This window comes from Camelus bactrianus, chromosome 2, assembly GCF_048773025.1.
Source record: "Camelus bactrianus isolate YW-2024 breed Bactrian camel chromosome 2, ASM4877302v1, whole genome shotgun sequence".
Taxonomy (NCBI): domain Eukaryota; kingdom Metazoa; phylum Chordata; class Mammalia; order Artiodactyla; family Camelidae; genus Camelus; species Camelus bactrianus.
In genome coordinates, this window is record NC_133540.1 from 101,079,622 (window position 1) to 101,094,027 (window position 14,406).

The window sequence follows — 14,406 nt, forward strand, 5'->3', positions numbered from 1 at the left end:
AAAATGGGGCTGTAACAGTACTAACGTTACACAAAATGAAAATTAAATGCAACAGCGCACTTAGCACAGCACCTGCTCAGTAACTGCTGGCTAACCCAGCCATCACTGCTGCCTTGTACCATTGCTAAGGACTGCCTGCATCTCAAATGTTTCTATGCCTGATTTTTAAAACCAGCAACACAGGGGAAAATACTGTGGGAGAAGAAAATAAGAAAGGTCAATGCATGGAAATCAAAGTAACATGTTAATAATATTTCTTGGCATTTGTGTACTATGAGAAAGACCAAAGAAACCCACTCGTAATTCCCAAAGTGTGTCACAACAAAATCCACCAGTTTGTCGGAAATGTTAACAGTCATTGTGATGGCTGGTGCAATCTCGCCCTCTGGTGACGGAAGAAGGTGATGCTCTGATTTCACAATTGGGTATCTCGACAAAGCCATAATCCTGTATTGGAATGAAAAGAAACACAAGCATCATTATTAGTCCCTCCGCCTCGTGCAGACAGGACTAGTAGTATGTGTCATAAAGGGATGCATCACACTTCAAACATCCTGCTGAGGGGCACTGAGAGCAACGATGTGGAGACGTATGGGACAGTCTGCTGGATGAGTGAATGCTTATGGGCTATTCAGCACGTCTTGCACTAAGCACAACGCTAGCAACTGTGTTTAATAAGCGCTATGGAAACATGAAAAAGGAAGAATTAGTGATACCCAAGCTCCACTTTACCTGCATTGTTACTCTGGCAACATATCTGCATAAACAATTCTAATATTAATCAATGCATTTGGGGATGTACAGTCTTGCCAGCCAGGACACAAAGTAACAACTGACAAAATTATAAATTACAAATGGTCCAATAAAGATAGGAAATATGTCCCTCCCCCGCAAGTCAAAGAACTACATATGGAAAGGACAATCAGAGTGCAGACCTCAGCAGGCTTCTCCCTGGCTGCATGCACCATCTCTCTGACCCTGTCATGAACTTCCTCCAGTGAGGATCCCTGAATGCACACATCCAGCTTGTGCTGTCACACTCAGCCCTCCAGGCTGCACACAACTGCCTCCTGGATATCACTTGACCATCCAGGCACACCTCAAACTTAGCACAATCCTGCTGCTCACCTGGTCATTCCTGTCCCATTGGATGGCATCATCTCGTATCAGATACCCAGGTAAAAAACCTAGGTGTTGCTCTTGTCACTTCTCAGTCCCCATCACCTAAACCATCAGGAAGTCCTGTCGGCTGTGTTCCAAAATACTTTCTGAATCTGCCCCCTTCTCTCCATCTCCATGGCTCCCACTGCCAGTTCTCACCTGTGCTAGTGTCTCCGGCTCATCACCTGTCTCCCTGTCCCACTGTTGCCTCCCACCCCCTGACACCTGTCCTTCTAGGAATAACAGCCAGAATGATCTTTTAAAAATGTGAATCAGATCAGATTGTTCCTGTGTTTAAAATTCTCCAACTGGTTCCCATCAAAACTGAATTAAATCAGTCCTAAGCATGGATTATGGGGTCCCCTAAGATTAGGTGCTCACGTTTGACCTCATTTCTTACTAGTTCCTCCTCCATCCCTGCACTGAGGCACACCAAGCTTGATCCTGCCTCAAGTCTTTACACTGGTTCTTCCCACGTCTGGGCCCTGGGTCCTTCTCATCATGGGGCCCGAAGAGACACCTTCCTGACCACACTACCTCAGTATCCCCATTGCCCTGACCACCCAGACACTCTTCTTTTCTATGCGGCATTTACTGCTATTTCAAATTATCTGATATCTGATTTCTTTATCTTGTCTCTTCACAGCAGCATGTAAGCTCCATGGGCAGCATCCAAGTCCAATGTGTCTAATGCTGTAACCTCAGTTCCTACACTGAATGGTTTATAATAGTGAAGAACTGAATATATTCAGCAACAGGGAAACCATTAAAATGATGATGGAACATGCATGTCTCTCCATCCCCCAAGAAGCATCACTGGGACATATTCGTAGGACTAAGGAATAACAATATCAACTACCCACTCCAAGCCTCTGCTGCCTGGTCTTTCAGGAATATGTTCAAGATTATTTCCCCAGGTACACTCACCCCCAAGTGTGATCCCTTGTGCTTGGACCAAAGTCGGTATAGAAACCCAACTTCTCCCCTAACCACATGGTTAAGTCATTGTTCCCAATGTAGGGCTTAGAAGCATCACTCTCCAAAATTGTTATGAAATCTGCACCTGTTCAGGAAAAAAAAAAACCCACATGGTGATTACCCACAGCAATACAAAGACCGTTAGTAAAACTTGATTCTTTGCCTTTACTCATGAATCAAAAAACAAAGTAGTTCCTAATGAGCTACTAAAGTGAACTGGCTCAAGTCTGAGCTACAGAGGAATTTTACCATATTTAGAATGTAATTAAAACATGGGTTACCTTGAGGAAATGCGGGACAGGATAAAGGCATAATTTTCCTAATTTTTCAAATATTCTTAATATCATTCCCAAAATTTCAAGTAAGCTTAAGGCCTTTCTCAAATGCCTAATTTATGTTCAAAAACAACAGGGTAGTATACAATAGCCTTATTCCTGGGCAAACACCTCCATGGTACTGGCACAGAAGTAAGTGTATTCAGATACCCTGGTCAGATGTGCCCCAGAGGCCTGTAATCAGGGCTAAAGGACTAAGGACCAAAGAAATTTCTTAATGGTGTTAGAATCATCTGGACTGCAGTTTCTCAGGAGACACGGTTATCGTTAGGAATAACCAGAAAAGTTCATCCCTTTATGTATCTTGCTCCACGTAGTTGATCTAAGAAGCAAACGCACACATATTTTAAAGGATGCTTCACACCAAGATGCACACCCCAGGGCCTGGAAACAAACAAAATTGGCTCTCAGGGTCTTGCAAGCGATTTGCTTTGCAAAGGAATATCGCTCCAACCCAATCTGCCTGTTAATCTGACAGTTTTCTGGTCCCCAACAGAGGGTTCCCAAGCGACAGGAGCCACCAGCAGGGGCATCTCTAAGAGCAAAGGCATGACAAAAATCTCCTGCAGATACGCAGTGTGAGACTTTGTTCAGAATCAGCTGAATGAATGGCTCTCCAGCAAACACAGATGTGGGTACAGCAGCTTAATCCTCCTGCAGCTGCCCACCCAAGTGAAGCCTTCTTAAGAGATTAGTTTATGACCCAGCAAACCCTTCTCCCACCACGTACGACCTTGCTCAAAATAAAAGTAACAATAGTAGTTTCTTAAAACCTGGAACGAATTCCAGTAAGACTTACCTGTCTCATTGAGCAGTTGAGCTGCTCTTTCTAGGCTAGACCATCCTTCATTGTCGAAGCCAAACCTGAAAGGCCAGATGGCGACAGAGATCTCTGTGGCTGGTGCCTGAGGAATTGTTTTAATGATAATTTGGGATGACTGAACAACGGCAGTTTCAGCGACCCACTTTACTCCATCTCTCTCTACCAAAATTCGTATTTCAGCAAAGGAACGGTTTTAGGCATTTGTCCACATTTAACTCATAATAACAAGGAGATATTTGCTAGTTGGTATTATCCTAATGAATCTGAATCTAATTTCTAGCTTAGGCTTGGAAGTTAGGAGGAATGTTTGGAAAGTGAATATTTATAATAAGCATTGCTTATAATAGAAAAAAATTAGAAACAACCTGGCTGTTGCTTCAGTGTGGAAAGTGGGAAAGCTAATAAAAAATGCTAGTATATACACCTGAGTACTACACAGCCCTAATAAATGAGTTAGGGCTACATATTTCCATATGGATGAATCTCACCATGATGATTTTAAGTAAAAAATTAAGCTGTAAAGTATATATATGTCAGATATCATTTAGATAAAGTTAAAAATGTGTTAAAAAAAAAAAAACCAACAATATTGTCTAGGGATATGTCATGTGTAGTAACAATATAAAGAAATGCATGAAGATGATAAACAGCATATTCCGGGCAGAGGTCACCCTTGCATCGGAGAAAGATGAGACCACAGACGGATACACAGAGTCCTTTAACATATTTGGAGAGTGGTCTGCCAGTTCTGAGTTATACATGCTGTTACTCTCCACTGGCCTGGCAAGGCAGAGGTTCAGGAGCACAGCACACTCTGAAAGTTGCTCTTTGGGGTCCATGGGCCCAGAGGATGCACTGCCTGACCCTAACCATCCATTTCAAATTAATACAAACTGATCAGCAACAAGGATCCTGTGAAAGAGTACAGCTGGATTAGAGCAACCGAAAAAACACAGGTCAAAGTGGGCTGCAGAAGTTCAGGTAAGCACCACCTCTCTGCATAGGAGGGCCACCACTTAACCTACACAACTCAGTGTGCTCAGCAGTGAGCTGGGCATCTCATCTCTATACAAGAAACATTACTCAGTTTAGTGACTATAAAGAGAGTGGAACCACCCACAAAAACTTCAGAAAATAACTCCACTATGTTGTCAGCCTATGACCTAAGGTTAAAGAGGTGAGATCCAGGGCCCTGAAGTCCTTAGACCCAGGTCTAGGGTTCAATCACAATGGTGAAGTGTACAAATGTATGCATATATATATATATATATAGTGTATAAAAGTTTATAACAAAACTTTTAATTACTCACCCCTTTGCCCAATTTCTTCTCATAGGCTTTATGCCGTAGTCCTAATCCCAACAACCCCACACCAACAAGCAGCCACAAAACTAAACAGAAAAAAGAAATAATTGTTTAGAAGAAACTAAGTTTGTTTTTTAAAAAAATTTATGAAATTATTGAATTTATTAACCAAGGATTTTGTGCAAAGGAGAAATGTCTAGTTCCTGGGTTACTTTTCATGTGTGGCATGCATATATAATCCATACTTTAAACTCAGTTCAAAGACTCTTCCCTAAAAATGTTCCAAGAACCACAAACTAAAATAAAAATAAACCATAAATATAGATAAGAAGTAGTGTACAAGAAAACAAGTCTTCATGAGGAGGAACCATAGTGAAAACACCCTGCAGAATCAAGCCCAAAATACTTCCAAAAATATTTACATTTTTAGAATCAGAATATAAAATAAGCATGCTTAACATTTTTAGAAAAATAAAAGAGGGTCTTCAATAGGATGACTAAGGAATATGAGATTAAATTAATCGTCAGGAATATCTGTAAAGAAATTAAATAGACTTCTAAAAATAAAATTACATAATAATTGAAATTAGAAACTCACTGGACAAGATAAATAGCAGATCAGACAAAACCAAATAGAGAATTAGTGCCAGGGACAGCTTAAGAACAAAGGTAGAGAATATGAAAGAGGTTAAGGGACATGAAGAAGGGATAAGAAGACTCAACACACATCTAATTGGAGTCAAAAAGCAGAGGAGAGAATAGATGGGGAAAAGGAAGTATTTGCAGAAATTATGCTGAGAATTTTCCAGAATTGATTTTAAAAAAAAGCATGACTCTTCAGATTCAGAAAGCCCAAACACTCACACTGGATCCACAACCAAATATATTGCAGTGAAACTCCAGAATATCAAAACAAAGAGAACACCTAAGAGCTGCCAGAGAGAAAAGACAGAGTATCTTCAAAAGAGCAAAGATTACACTGATGGCTGACATCTCAAAAGCAAAAATGGAAGTCAGATGACAGGGGAATAACATCTTTCATGTTCTGAGAAAAAAATAACCAACAACTAAAAAACTGGAAGGTGAAGGTGTAATTTCCAAACTAGAAAGAGGAGTGAGGAAGAGAAGAATAAGAAAAAAAGAAAGAGAAAAAGAAAATTTTTTTCAATGCAAAAGTAAGAAGAAAAAATGGAATATACACCTGGAGAAAGTAGAAAAAGCCAAAGCAAAGTAAAATGATAATCATAGCAGATGAGAAATCACAGCAAAAATAGATTATATTTTCGAGTTAAAAGGCAAAGACTGACATTCTGGAAAAGGCAAAACAATGGAGACAGTAAAAGGATCAGCAGTTGTCAGGGGTTGGAGGAAAGAGGGAAGGATGAACCAGACCAGCATGTGGGATGTTTGGCAGTGAAACTATTCTGCATGACACTGTAATGGTAGATCAATGTCATTATAATTTGTTCAGACTCACAGAATGTATAACAAAAAAGTGAACTCTAATGTAAACTATGGATGTTAGTAATAACATATCATTATTGGCTCATCAGTTGTAACAAATGTACTGCAAAAATGCAAGAGGTTAACAATAGTGAGAACTGAGGAGATGGGAGTGTGAGGAGGAATAAGGGAACTCTACACTTTCTGTTCAATTTTTCTATAAACCTAAAACTGCTCTAAAAACTAAAATCTATTAATTTTTTTAAAAAGACAAAGACAGTGGTTGGCATTGGTAGGGAGGGGGAAGGATGAACAGGCAGAGCACAGAGGATTTTTAGGGAAGGGAAACTACTCTGTATGATACTATAATGGTGAATACGTGTCATTATACATTTGTCATAAACCACAGAATGCACACCACCAAGAATGAGCCCTAAAGTAAACTAAGGGCTTTGGGTGATAGTGTCATGTCACTGTAGGTTCATCAGTTGTCATAAATGTGGCCCTCTGGTGGGGCATGCTGACAGTAGGGGAGGCTGTGTATAAGTAGGGTCAGAGGGGACCAGAAGAAATCTCTGTACTTTCCACTCAATTTTGCTGTGAACCTAAAATGGCTCTAAAAAAATAAAGTCTGTTTTTAAAAACCACACAAAGCAGCCTCAACAACTTTGAAAATAAACTGTTTCAAATGCCTCAATTTGAAGAATGAATAAAGAATTTAATAATAATAATAATAATAATAATAATAATAATAATAATAATAATAATAATAATAACAAAGATTTTTAAGAATAAAAACAAACAAAACTGCCAGTTCCTGGTTTTAAGGGACATGCCTCAAACAAAAGAACACACAAAAAAACCCTAAATTTAAAAAATTTCCCCTAAATATTAATATAATCTTTTCAAATTATGATGGAACATGTATGAAAGTGTTTATATAATGATCTTACTGCTTTATGACATTTAGAAATATATTGAAATTTTTTTTAGCTTCTTAATTGTTTTTTAGCTTTTTACACCATAATATTCTGTCTTCTCTATTAAAACAGTAAGTTTTGGAGGGTGGAGACAAGTTTTTTACATGTCTTTGTATTCTACATAATATTACGTAGTTATGCAGTACATTGTAGTCTAACACACTATCTGCAAATGTTATACAGTCAATAAACATTTTTATTTAATCTAGTATGTTTTGAGATGAGTCAGACTGAATAGTAAACTAGTTTCATACGTGAATTTCTAGTTCACCAATATTCCAAACATTAACATATTTAATCTCCCCAAAAAGGAGAACAAAAAATGAATTAGTTTCAACTATTAGAACAAAGTATTTTGGAAATTCTCCTGTTAAATCTATGTTAGAAGTGAACCAAAATTAATATAGAGTATTTATTGTTGAAATGACATGATATTAAAGATTTGCTTTAAAGTTTTATCTAAAAAAAAAAAGCAAGGAAGATGAGTATTAACAACACTGGCAAAATGTTAATAATTGTTGGAACTGGGTTGAAGGGTACATGAGGGTTCCTCATACTCTTTAATTTCACATGTTTGAAAATTTTGATTTATAATAAAATGCTTTTAAAAATAAAGCAAAACTATACTCACAAAGTTTCACGTATTTTTCACTCTTTCTGAAAAGCACTTTAGGGCTATCTTTTGTTTGAAGAAGAAAGTCAAGGCTTTTCTTTGGACCAAATAGCGTATTCAGCCCAATAATTAGCATTATTATCCCTGTTAAAAAAAAAGAAAGACAAATATATTACATTTCAATCCAAAAATTCTTCTAGTGGTAAATTCTAGGAGCCTAGACTTCATTTAAATGGACACAGCCTGGAAATGCCCTTATTATCTCAGTACCTAAGCAATTACTTCCAATATTACTTTTGATCACTGGGATGATCATAAGAAATCAGCCAGAGTTCTAGAAATTATGCTTTAGAAGACCAAAACCAGCCTTTTGTTGATGAGGGGTTTCCTTCTATTTCCTGAGTGTTTCCTAGTTGTTAAGTTGGTATTGGTATCTGCCACTGACTGCTGATGGTGCAGGGAAGGATGAAGACAGGAGAAAGCAGCCTTCTGGACTGCCTCAGGGACTCAGTCCTGAGTGAAGGGACCACATTCACTGAGTCGAGGAGCACACAAGGACGATACGGAGGTTCTTAATGTAGCAGCGTTTGTGGCAACAACTCTGGCCTGGATTGTGGGTCTGCCCAGAGGACGCACGCTGCAGCTCACACCTTGTCAAGTGGGGTGTGTTACAACACCGCTTACAGGTGAATTGTACGTACTTCTAATGTCGTATATAGTAAGAATGGAAACAAAGGTGTGATTGAACAGTACATAAATTAGGGAATGTCCAGTGAAAGTTATGTTTAGGTGGAAGGCTAGCAAAAAAAAAAAAAAAAGTTATGTGCAATTTCCAGGAGATAGGAGAAAACTAGACAACAGACTTATAACTAGTTTCTCATGTAATACAGATTCTTTTCAATGGTTATTCAAAGCTACTCTGAACATGACCAATGTTCCTTAGTTTTTGTGGCCTTATCAACATAATGTCACTCTTACTAAAAAGAATTTAGTTGTTTGAAGCTAGAATAAAGCATTGTTTCTGCAGTCCCATAAGAAGTAAGAAGAAACTCAAACGGCCCATCATTCATAATATTCTAAAGAAAGAAATGCATGCTTAGAATGGCTCTTACTTTCAGTCATTAGCTCCACATGGCAGACCTCTAAGCAAGCTGGAGTAAGAAAGAAGCAGGGCATTGGACAGGGAGACAGAGCAGGACAGAGTACACACACCTGAAAGAAATCAGAAGAAATACCAAGTTCGCAGAGCCAAGAGTATCGCAGAGGAGATGCAGCAATGTCTGTCTCTGATCAGACGACAGCCTGGGTGTCAAGCTAGAAATATCCAATTCTCAAAAGTTGTTTTAAAACATTCCATGTAATTTAAAAATCTCTCTTCCAAATCAGCCTGTCCTGACAGATGTCTGGCTCATGGAGCAGCAAAGTTTACATTAAAATGTAGAGAGCGGCTGGATGTGCACCAAGGGCACAAGGAGGAGACTGCAGACGAGCACAAGCAGAAGCCCAGACTTGTGAGCAGCACCCACCCCAGCGGTGACCCCCTAATACTTGTCCAGTCTGATGTGTGGTGTTGCCCCCACTACCCTGATGCTCCAGGTGGGCAGGACTCTGTCTCCTAAATCCCCAGCACCCGGCACTGTGCCTGGACCCCAGTAGGAGCACGATGATTTTTTAATGAATAAATGAGCAAATGGAAAAACGCTTGAACAAACAAGAACTGAATCCCCTATTAACATGTTCTGTTTCTTCAGCTTGCAAAGATTTTAGCCCGAAGGCATCTGACATGTTTTACTTAAACGAAAACGACAGGCGACATTTGATCTGGGTATGCCTGGTAGACATCGGTAATTTCATTATTTCCAGAAGACAACTTCTGAAATACTGAACTAAGTTCATGAAATTTTAATCTGGGTACGTAAGTTCAGAACCACTGAAATGGAAGATATGCAGTCTATGACTTGAGAATTTATCATTTACACTAAGATTCATGTCTGCAAAATATATTTTATCGGTAAACATAGGGTAAATAAAAACCATACATAAAATTCAGGGGAACAAAAAAAAAATCACACTTCCATATATATATTTATGAGCCTACCACTGAAATAGCAATGTGAGCACCATGTTCATAGCTCTTCCTGTAATCATAGAATACACATCATTATTATGATATCATTATCATATAACATGAGCATTATAGAGTACCTCTTTCATATATTGTCATAGATTAAACGGTTTTTTTAACTGCTATTCACTGCAAAGGCCTTTGCAGTAAGAAACATTACTGAAACTCAATGAACTAAGAAATTTGTTTTTAAATAGTAATTTAGACATTCCTCCAGAGTCTATTTTAATAAGAAAGGCAAGACCATCCTATTTATTTCCTCCAGTTGTGTAAAGTACTAAATCCTGATCGGTCCTGAAGAGTATTTTTGAGTACTTCCTTCAACCCAGACCTTTCAAATGTACTTACCCAGAAGCATATCAGATCTTTCTCTAGCATACACACCTCCTGGGACAAATTTAAAAGCCGTGCACCAAGCACAGAAAAATATTTCTAGAAGATAAAATATCATGGCAATGGTCATGGGTTTCCCAGGGCTTGACTCTGAGCTCATAAGGTGTCCAAGCACGTGAGGCCACATGGACGCCGTGAAGAGGGCCAGCACCCAGCCCGAGACAGCGGCTGCCCACGTGGGCAGGTACAGGAGGCCCGCAGCTGAGGCCGCTCCTGTTTGAGAGACAGAAAGGAAAAGCATCAGCCAGAAAAGCAGTAACAGGCTCTTCCATGTTCTTAAGAAAAGAAAGAGAGAGAGAGAGGAATAATAAGCTTATAGCTATTTAGAGCCAAAAGGGACCTCAGGGGCGTACTGGTCCAATTTTCAGACTGGTAAGAAACTAAGGTCTTAGCCAGGTTAACACGCTTTGCTCAAGGTCACGCAGCTAGTTACTTGCACAGCTGGAGGTGGAATGTGAGTCCAGTGAGTCTCAGTCCAGGGCTGCTTCTTCGGGAAGAGCAGGGGGAGAGGAGAAGGCATTTAGCTTAGGAGAAGGTTATTTGTGTTAAGACCCTTATAGCAAAAACTGCAATTATCTGTAACACCAAAATTATATTAATTTTACCAGCCGGATCTAGGACATTAGAAAACATGTAGAGTCAGTGTGGCTTCTAGAACATTTTTGTTAAGAAACTTTCTAAAGGAGTTTCCATCCATTTAAATGCTGCCCATCATCCCATGATACATAAACTGCCTTTCCCAGTCACACAGCCCCACAGGAAGCTGTGACTGAGGCAGCATGGTAGACACACTGCTTTCCTGTTCTTTCTGCAGGCAGTTCACCCGTCACACACCACTGGAGAGGTGCTGGGAGATGCGCAATCCACCTGGTCCGCAGCAGACACTTAGTACATATTTGCTAATATGTTGAGCCAAATCTGAGGGAATAGACATTTCTCCATATTCCTAAGAAATTCGCTTGAAGACAGCAGCACAGCAGGGTCTTACAGGACCTCATTTTGGAGCCACCAATATAACACCTTTCCATAGAACAGGACATTTTCTAGACATTAGAAATTTCAATCAATGTTATATAATTGCGACCCACGCTGCAGGGGTGTCCACAGTAGACTCCTCCCTGCTTGGGGCAAGCGCTCCAGGAAGTGGATCCAGCTGGCTTCTGAGTATCCCACAGCTCTCACCTGTCAACTTGTTCCATCCCAGGACAATGCCATGTGATTGTCTATTCCTCCCCACTTCAAAAAGAACATCACTCAGATGAACACGAGAACCAGATCGCAGGGCCCACTACAACCCAAAGATTTTAACTCCATCGTTAGACCTTCAAATTCTTAGACCTGACAATGGTTATTTTCATTGCCAAAATTTTTTTCATTTTGCAGTAAACAAATGTAATGCTTATTCACTGTAGAAAATTTAAGACCACTGAACAAAGAAGCAATTAGGGATGGCCTAAGCCTGAGATGAGATGATCACAGCTAATATTCCTATGTATTTATTTCCCCATGTCTTTTTCCATGTACATACAGAAGTATTTTTACATAAATGGAATCACATCACATATTGAGGACTATATTCTGCTCTTTATGGGTCATTATATCAAGAACATTTTTCATGTTATTAATATTTTTCTTCTAAAACATATTATGTACATATACTATTCCACCGGATAAATATACCCCAATGTAAGCAACCATTTTCCTATTGTTGGCCATTTAGGAAGCTTCCGACACTATGAGGAACATCTTTTTTTGTCAGTAAATCTCTTACTACAACTCTGATTATTTCCTGAAAATAATTCTTAAAAAGATTCTTAGAAGTATAAACTACTGGGGGAGGGGATAGCTCAGTGGTAGAGTGCCTGCCTAGCACGCACAAGGTCCTGGGTTCATTCCCCCGTACCTCCACTTAAAAAATAAGTTAATAAGTAAACCTAATTGCCTCCTCCCCTAAAAGAAAAAAACGAAGCACAAACTACTGCACCAAGAGGCAAGCATTTTGAAGAGTCATTTCTTGTGGTTACCTGCCCTCCTGAGAGGCTACCCCAGTTTCCAGTTTCTCCAGAATCCCTGCCAAGTCTCCCCTTTTGAACCCCGCCAAAAGTATGTCTTTCTAAAAATCCTTATCAAATTAATGATGAAAGTCATACCATACTTTGATTTTCATTTATTTGATTATTAGTGACAGTGAATTGTTCCTGTTTACCAGCTCACAATGACTATTTTTCAAAAGAATGAGTCCTAATTTGATATTCTAATCTAAAGACAGCAAAATAGCTTTGTTGCTTCTCTTACAACAAAGAATTATCTGAAGGGAAAGAAAACATCGCTTCAAATTTCCTTTGACTGTTATCACTTGCATTTTTAATTTAGTTTCTATTTTTAAATGGGCTACATATTTTTAAATCCACTAAAACTGTATTTTGAAATAGGTTATACATTCAAAATCTAAAGTAAAACGGAGTCCCTCTGAACCCTGGAGGTTCATCTATTCCTTCCCCTTAGTGAAGGCAACCAATGTTAGCATTTCCCTCTGCATCCTTCTGGAGACAATCTGCACATAGAAAGAAATGTGCACGAATGTGCATTTCCCTCCCTTTCTGCACACCAGTGGTAGCATATGATACACTGTGAGTCACTTTGCCTTTTTCTCTCAACTGTACAGCTTAACTACTTTTCATTTGAGGCTGAGTCCTTCCAAATAATCTCCCCCAGATCTTTACAACATGTAAGACACTGAGCAGAATGCATGGTAATTAAACTTTCCAGTAATATTTACCATAACTAACATGTTTATTTTCAATGGGCCAAATTTCTCATACAGTAAAATTGTAAGCACACAGCATAGATCCTATCAATGCATTTAGTACATTTATGTCTTTTTTAATAGAGCTTTGTAGGGGGAGGGTATAGCTCAGTGGTTAGAGAACATGTTTAGCATGTAGGAGGTCCTGGGTTCAATCTCCAGTACTTCCATTAAAGTAACTAAATAAATAAATAAACCTAATTACCACCCCCAACAACAACAAAAAAAAGAACTTAGATTTTACTAATTTAATTGCCATCAAGATCTAAAGGTCCTTTATCTTTGCATTTCGGATGTGCTACTGGTCACTGACATAATTAATTTCATGCTAAGACCCAATTGGGATTGCAAACTTCAATGGTACAATGAAAAAATAATTTTATTTTTCTATATTCTGCTTTATGGGTGTTTTCCAGAGATGAATCACAGTGGAAAGTGGGCACCATCTCTAGGTAATTAAATGTGAGCTCCGACTTAATTCAGGTGAGCAGGCATCAGAGAGGGAGCTGAAGCTTGTGAGTTATGGTCCTGCTTTCCTCTCTGCTGCAAACAGCCCACCAGAAGCCTTAAATCTGCTGCCCCTAAGGCCTTCTATTTAATAGCTCAGAGAGACAGCCAGACTAGATTAGGTTTGACTCTCAAGGCTGTGCTTACTTATCTGGGGAAATAAGGATAAGCATAAAACTCTAAGTTCACAGCTTTTCTGTTCTTTAAGTTTATGTTTCTGTGATCCTCAGTTTTCCCATGTTTAACATGAAGCTGCTAATTCCCTGCCCAGTAGGTATTTTGCTTCTATTCCATGAGAAAAGGCATAATATAAATGCTGAACAGACTTTCAGTGTATTCCATGTTCCTTAGACAAATTGCAGGCAGATTAAGAAGCTCTCCATGCTCATTGCAAACTCAGCAGTTACAATGTTATCTGCCTCTTTTCCTGCGGAATCTCAGGAGGTATCTCTCTGATGAGAAGGAAGGTTACTCCTATATTATATTCACACAAACTTCCACAGACCCCATACAGAATGCCGACCCGAAATTACACAAGCAAGTAAAAGTAATCAATGTGACTGCAGCTGTTTGCTCACACAGCTCCAGGAGGATGAGGACCTGGTTAACCTCATTAACTGCGCAGCCTATTTGGATGACGCACACGTCTCCATGCAAGGGTGGTGGCGCTTACGGTGTAGGAGAATGTACCTATTGTGTTATTCAACCCATCTCGTCTATTACCATTACCTGTAGCCTCACAAAGCCGCACCCAGCATTTAGCACAACCCTCTGAATCGCCTGCTTAATTAAAATATATAAGGACATCTCTCCTCATAGAAACCAAACACGTGTTTGCCCTGGCACAGAGTGGGGATTTTTTATTTAACACTAACACTGACTCTACCCACTTCTGCATTTTGAGGGGAAGGGAGGAGGGTGGTGTAATTCAGTCCCAG

General features: G+C 39.3%; 1 protein-coding gene across 5 annotated transcripts in view; it reads right to left on the reverse strand.

The window, feature by feature from the left end:
* The window catches only part of CWH43 (cell wall biogenesis 43 C-terminal homolog), a 53,361-nt gene that overhangs the window by 13,754 nt on the left and 25,201 nt on the right, over positions 1-14,406 (reverse strand). For 4 of the 5 annotated variants that reach the window (XM_045522357.2, XM_045522356.2, XM_010962575.3 and 1 more), the window contains 6 exons: positions 10,111-10,368; positions 7,656-7,781; positions 4,608-4,687; positions 3,274-3,379; positions 2,089-2,224; positions 298-447 (listed from right to left, as the gene is read on the reverse strand). In XM_045522357.2, coding sequence (XP_045378313.1) covers positions 298-447; positions 2,089-2,224; positions 3,274-3,379; positions 4,608-4,687; positions 7,656-7,781; positions 10,111-10,368 — 856 coding nt within the window. The remainder of the gene's footprint in view (positions 1-297; positions 448-2,088; positions 2,225-3,273; positions 3,380-4,607; positions 4,688-7,655; positions 7,782-10,110; positions 10,369-14,406) is intronic. The other variant, XM_045522360.2, reaches the window with a different exon arrangement.